Genomic DNA, 5,405 nt, shown 5'->3' with positions numbered 1-5,405 from the left:
CCTTGGATTGCTTTGTATAGCTGCAGCTACAGCAGCGATCGTTTCCTCTGTCCGAACTGGTGGGTTTCGATGATAAGGCCTTCTTGCGACTGTTCCTTGCTCAGCAAAATTATTTACCAGTCTCATTATGGTCCATCTGCTCGGGGGATCGCCGCCAAACATCCGCCTGTACTCTCTCTGTACCAAAACTACGGACTCCAGTGCGTGATAGCGGCGGACTATCCAAATTCTTGTTTGCGTGTCCCAGTTATCCATTTTAATAAATTTTAAAGATCAATCTGCAAATTAAAACAAAAATGGAACAGATAACTTAAAAAGAAAAAAAGTTATTCAATTTTTTTTTGGTAGCGGCTTTCATCAGCCACCCTGTACATGTTTCTCCCAGGAAAAGTCTAGATCCAAAAGGGATGCGAGATATATTAGTTAATGTCAGACAGCGTTCTAACAAGAGGCGCTTTGGCACTATATAATGCCCTCCTAACGCCAACATGAAAAATTTTGACACGGCGAAAATAAAAGAGGCATAATCTAATTTGGAACGCACAAACGCAGAGTATAAAATCTTAAGAGTATATGGATCAGTGAAGTGCGATGAGTGGCGTCTAAGAAAAGCGAGCATAGCAAGAGAATTGGAAACGGCATAATTTAGGTGTGTGATAAAATTAAGCTTTGAATCAAAGAAAACCCCTAAATCTTTTATCACATCAGACGAAGCAAGACATGTATGTGGGATTCGTTTTCCGTTCAAATAAAAGTTTGTTTTCTATTCGGAAAGAAAGTTCGTTTTCGTAACGTTTTAGTTCCGAGCCCTTCTCGTTCGGCCAGTGATGCCCATTACAATTACATTCGTTCAGTATGCAGAGATGCATTTACTTATATTATAATCGACAAATCATGTTCACTTATGTAGTCCTTCGTTCGTCTGTCAATCCCACATTCGGCCATCCTGAAGTTTCATTCGCCTCGAATGAAGGGTTCCATGGATTCATGTACTCTGCCACTGTATGCGTTATTCTCGGCCCTTCAATGTCGCCGATCTTTTCCACGGTGTAACGACCATGATTTCTTTTCTCTTTCACCTTGTACGGTCCGTAAAATTTTGGCTTGAGCTTAAGTCCGGTTCCATATTGTGTGCGCTTAACGGCGACTAATTCTCCAACCACATACTCGGTTTCTATTTTGCGGTTTTTATTAAAATTTCGAATGTTCTCTTCTTGCATATGGCTTATATTCGCTCGCGCTTCTTCTCGTACCTTACTCCTCTCTTCTTCCAACACTTCTATAGCTGATTCTTCCAACAACTTGCGAATGTCATGATTTTCGTTAACGCGTATATCAACACCTGTTAAAAGTTTGAACGGTGAATACTTCGTGCTTCGAGTCGGTGTAGAGTTTATTACTTGCTGCACTCTATCCACATGCTTATACCATAGTTTCGGATTCTCTATGCATAACTTCGTCAACATTGGTATGACAATCTAATGGACTCTCTCTACCTGCCCGTTTCCACGTGGAACTCCGGTTGTTATAACTAGATGTTGTACGTTTTCCTTTTTGCAATAATCCTCGAACGCATTCGAAGTAAAACCAGTACCTCTATCCGTGATGATCCCAAGTGGATGTCCAAACGTTGCTGCCTGCCTTTCTAAACGCTCTAAAACTTCATCGCTTCCGGTACTTCTAGTGGGATACATCCAAAGAAATTTAGAAAATGCACCGACGACTACTAGAATATAGTTATATCGCTTTTTCGTTTCTTCCATAGGTCCTACGTGGTCTAAATGGTATGTTACCAGAGGTCTGTCCTCTTTTCTGATTAGATGTAGCTTGCCTTCCTTCTTCCCAGCTTTCGCCTCTGAAACCAAACATTCTACGCAACTCTTGACTACTCGCACTACCTTCGGTGCCAAATCGTAAATAAAAAAGTCTCTCTCGACCAAATCTTGCGTCTTTATCGCAGCATAATATACTTGTCTATGAGCCATCTGGATAACCTCTCGCTCCATCGATGTCGGTACTACCATAAGCTCTTTAGTGAGATCTTTATGGAGAACCCCATGCTAGTGATACTCCTCGTGCTCTAGAATCTTGCATACGGCTGCCAACTTATCGTCTTTCAGTTGTTCTTCCCGTATCGTATGTCGCAAGGTGTCCGTCATCATCAAGCAATGTATGCGACTTAACGCATCTACGTGTCTCATCTGACTTCCTGAACGGTGCTCAATCTCCTACTGATAGTCTTGAAGAAACATCGCCCAATGCGATACTCTTAAGGGAACATCCTTTTTTTTCATAGTTAGTGCAAAAGCGTTACAATCAGTTTCTATCTTAAATTTTATACCCATAACGTATACTCTCCATTTCTTCAGCGCAGCTATGATTGCTAATACCTCCAGCTCGTATGAGTGATATTTCTGTTCCACAACCGTAGTTTTCCTACTCATATATTCAATAGGATGTAAACATCTATCTTCCGAATCTTTCGGTAGCAGAATTCCGCCATATCCGAACATGGATGCATCAGTATGCACGTCTGTCTGTAGTGTTGGATCGAATAGTCTAAGCAACGGTGGATTCGCTAAAGCAGTCTTCAACTGTTGAAACGCTGCTATTTGTTCATCCCCTATTTGAAACTCTACGTATTGCCCGATGAGATCAGTCAATGGTTTAGCGATCAGAGTATATCTCGGAATGAAGCGCCTAAAATATGACGTCAGCCCCAAAAAACGTTGCAACATTTTCTTATCGGTTGGAATGGGAAAATCGCTTACTGCTCGAGCTTTCTCTCGCGATGGTGTTATGGTGGACGCCCCCACAACGTAGCCCAAAAATGTGACTCGGCTCTTTAAAAATTGACAATTGTCCCATTTTATTCGAAGCCTATATAATTCTGCGGTCTCCAACACTCTCCTTAAACTAGTTAACCCTTTTTTCACGCTCTTTGAAGGAATAATTATATCGTCCATGTAGGCTACTATTGTGTACCTCGTGAAAACTGCTGGGGAATTACTGATGCCAAATGGAGCATACAAAAACTCGTATTGTCCATTATGAGTTACAAAAGCTGTGTATTTACGCTACGTAGACTCTAACGGTACGTGGAAAAATCCGTTACGAAGATCCAACGTTGAGTAAAAAGTAGCCGATTGAAGCCTCTGCAGAATATTATCGATTAATGGTATGGGAAAATTGTCACGTATTATTTTTTCGTTCAACTTCCGGTAGTCGCAGCATAACCGTTTGGTACCATCCTTCTTTGTCACCAGTACTATCGGAGATGCATACTCGGACGTGCTAATCTGAATGATATTGTCGGCTAACCACTCGTCTACCTGCTTTTCAACTAAACATTGATCGGCGTATGACATTCGACGCGGTCTTTGATATTCTGGCACCTCATCGGACAAGATGATCTTCATTTCGATTGGCGATGACTTTTTCTTCTCGCTTCTGTAACTCGTAATCAGGCTAAGTACCCTTTCCTTTGTTGCAGTTGGCAAATGATCGAGTTCAACCTGCAACCCTGCACTCTCACATGATACAGAATGTAGGATTTGTCCAAACTCCTTCGCCAACTCATCAATGCGATACGAGTCTTCACTCCCCACTCTTTTCACGCTAACTTCCTTACATTCTGGTTTCTCCTCGGGAATTATTTTCTTTTGGAACTTCACCCCTTCGCCGTCGATGACGACGTCTACTTGCCTCAGTATATCCTTGCCCAAAATCGCGTCGTACAAAATATCGCGCTCCCTAAAAACGTGGAACTCGATATTTACTTCGACCCCATCCAAATCTATAATCGCAGGGAAACACCCAACAGTTTTTAACATTTTGTTGCCAATGCCATGCAACGTTTTATTTATGGGTTTTAAATCGACGTATCCAATATTGAGTAGAGTGTCATATCTGACAACACAGATATCACTACCCGTATCTAACAATGCTGAAAACTTGTACCCATTTATCTGCAATTCGCGGAATAGAGACGCGTCCTTTAATGCCGACCTCGCTTTCGGTTCTTCTTCGCCGTCGGTAACTACATTTACTCTTTGATTTTCCTTCTTCTCCGCTCGCGGTATCATCTGCTTACACTCGAATGCCTTGTGACCGACTTGGCTACATTTAAAACACCGAATCGCCAATTGCGTGCATTGCCTAGCAAGATGCCCTACTCTTCCACACTGGAAACACGACCTACTGCTTTGCGCCTCATCTTTAGTAGAACCTTTATCTTGCGAGGACTGTGTGAATGGTCTGCTGCCTATACTGTGTTGTGATCCCCTACACTTCTCATAAATGCGCAGGTTCTCCTTAAGGTCTTCCAAATTACGAGCTTGATACAAAATCTGCTTATTAGCACGTGTATCTGGAATACCATCAATAAAATATTCGATGATGCTCTCGTCGTCCATATTAATCTGGCTGGCAATCTCCATCAATGAGTATAGATACTCCAATAAATTTTCATTTACCCGTTTACGCCTATTCTTCAATCTACGATGAATTTCGTTTGCACTCAGCTTAACCTCGAATTCTTTCTTAAGGATGGACTTTAGCGAGTTCCAATCCTTCACTGCTCTCTGACTTCTCACAAATGTTTTGGCCGCACCCCTAAGTAATTGCTTTCCGTAAATAAACTTCTGCAGTTCGTTCCAATTGACGACAGCTGCGTTATCCTCAAACTCCTGCAACCACTGATTAACGTCAGGTTGCCCGCACCCTGAGAATGATGACAGTGCATCTTCGATATCGCGAAGACTACAAAAATTCTGAACCGGTATTTGTACCTTAACGGATCTATCTTCACAACCCTCATGCGAGTCTAGACTCACTTTATTGTCTGAAACTCTAGAATGACCGAAGTGTTCTAAAAGTGCGTCCTGCAAATCACCTTTCCGCCCTCTAGTCGGTAACCCTAAAGCTGTGAGTTTCTCCCTGAGACTGTTCAAATTCAGTTCTAAAATTTCGTCCACGTCCATGTCAATGTCGTAGATATAATACAATGTTTAAGTATGAAGTATTCAATAAAGCACTATTCAAAACCAATATAATTTCTCTTAACTAATTCTTAAATATAATTAATAGCTTTTTGCTATACTTTTTGTTTACAAATTATTTTGATAATTATTGATAATTCAAAATACTTTTCGTGAATTTACTGCTTTTGTTTTTGATTTCAAACTTATTTCAACTTGTTTTTTTTTCTTTGCAAAACTTTCATCATCTTTAGCGCACAATCAACGTTTCGGCGTCACACTTTTCTTACACACACCTACATATAAAATATATTTATAGATGTATGTATGTATAATGTTCACTTCTAAATGATACTGGCAAAGATCTATTGTTTCTGACCTTCTACTCTGGTTCTGAATATTTTACGATATGGTAAAATTTCGTTA

At 40.8% G+C, this 5,405-nt stretch overlaps 1 protein-coding gene across 1 annotated transcript; it reads right to left on the bottom strand.

Annotated features, from left to right (window-relative positions):
* Positions 1 to 3,077: 3,077 nt before the first annotated feature.
* Positions 3,078 to 4,982, bottom strand: LOC128869920 (uncharacterized). The gene has a single exon (XM_054112518.1). The coding sequence runs from the start codon at positions 4,980 to 4,982 to the stop codon at positions 3,078 to 3,080; it is 1,905 nt and encodes a 634-aa protein (XP_053968493.1).
* Positions 4,983 to 5,405: the final 423 nt, after the last annotated feature.

The sequence above is a fragment of the Anastrepha ludens genome, chromosome X, assembly GCF_028408465.1.
Source record: "Anastrepha ludens isolate Willacy chromosome X, idAnaLude1.1, whole genome shotgun sequence".
NCBI classification, from domain to species: domain Eukaryota; kingdom Metazoa; phylum Arthropoda; class Insecta; order Diptera; family Tephritidae; genus Anastrepha; species Anastrepha ludens.
Note: the sequence above shows the minus strand (reverse complement) of the source record. Positions and strands in the feature narration are given on the sequence as shown.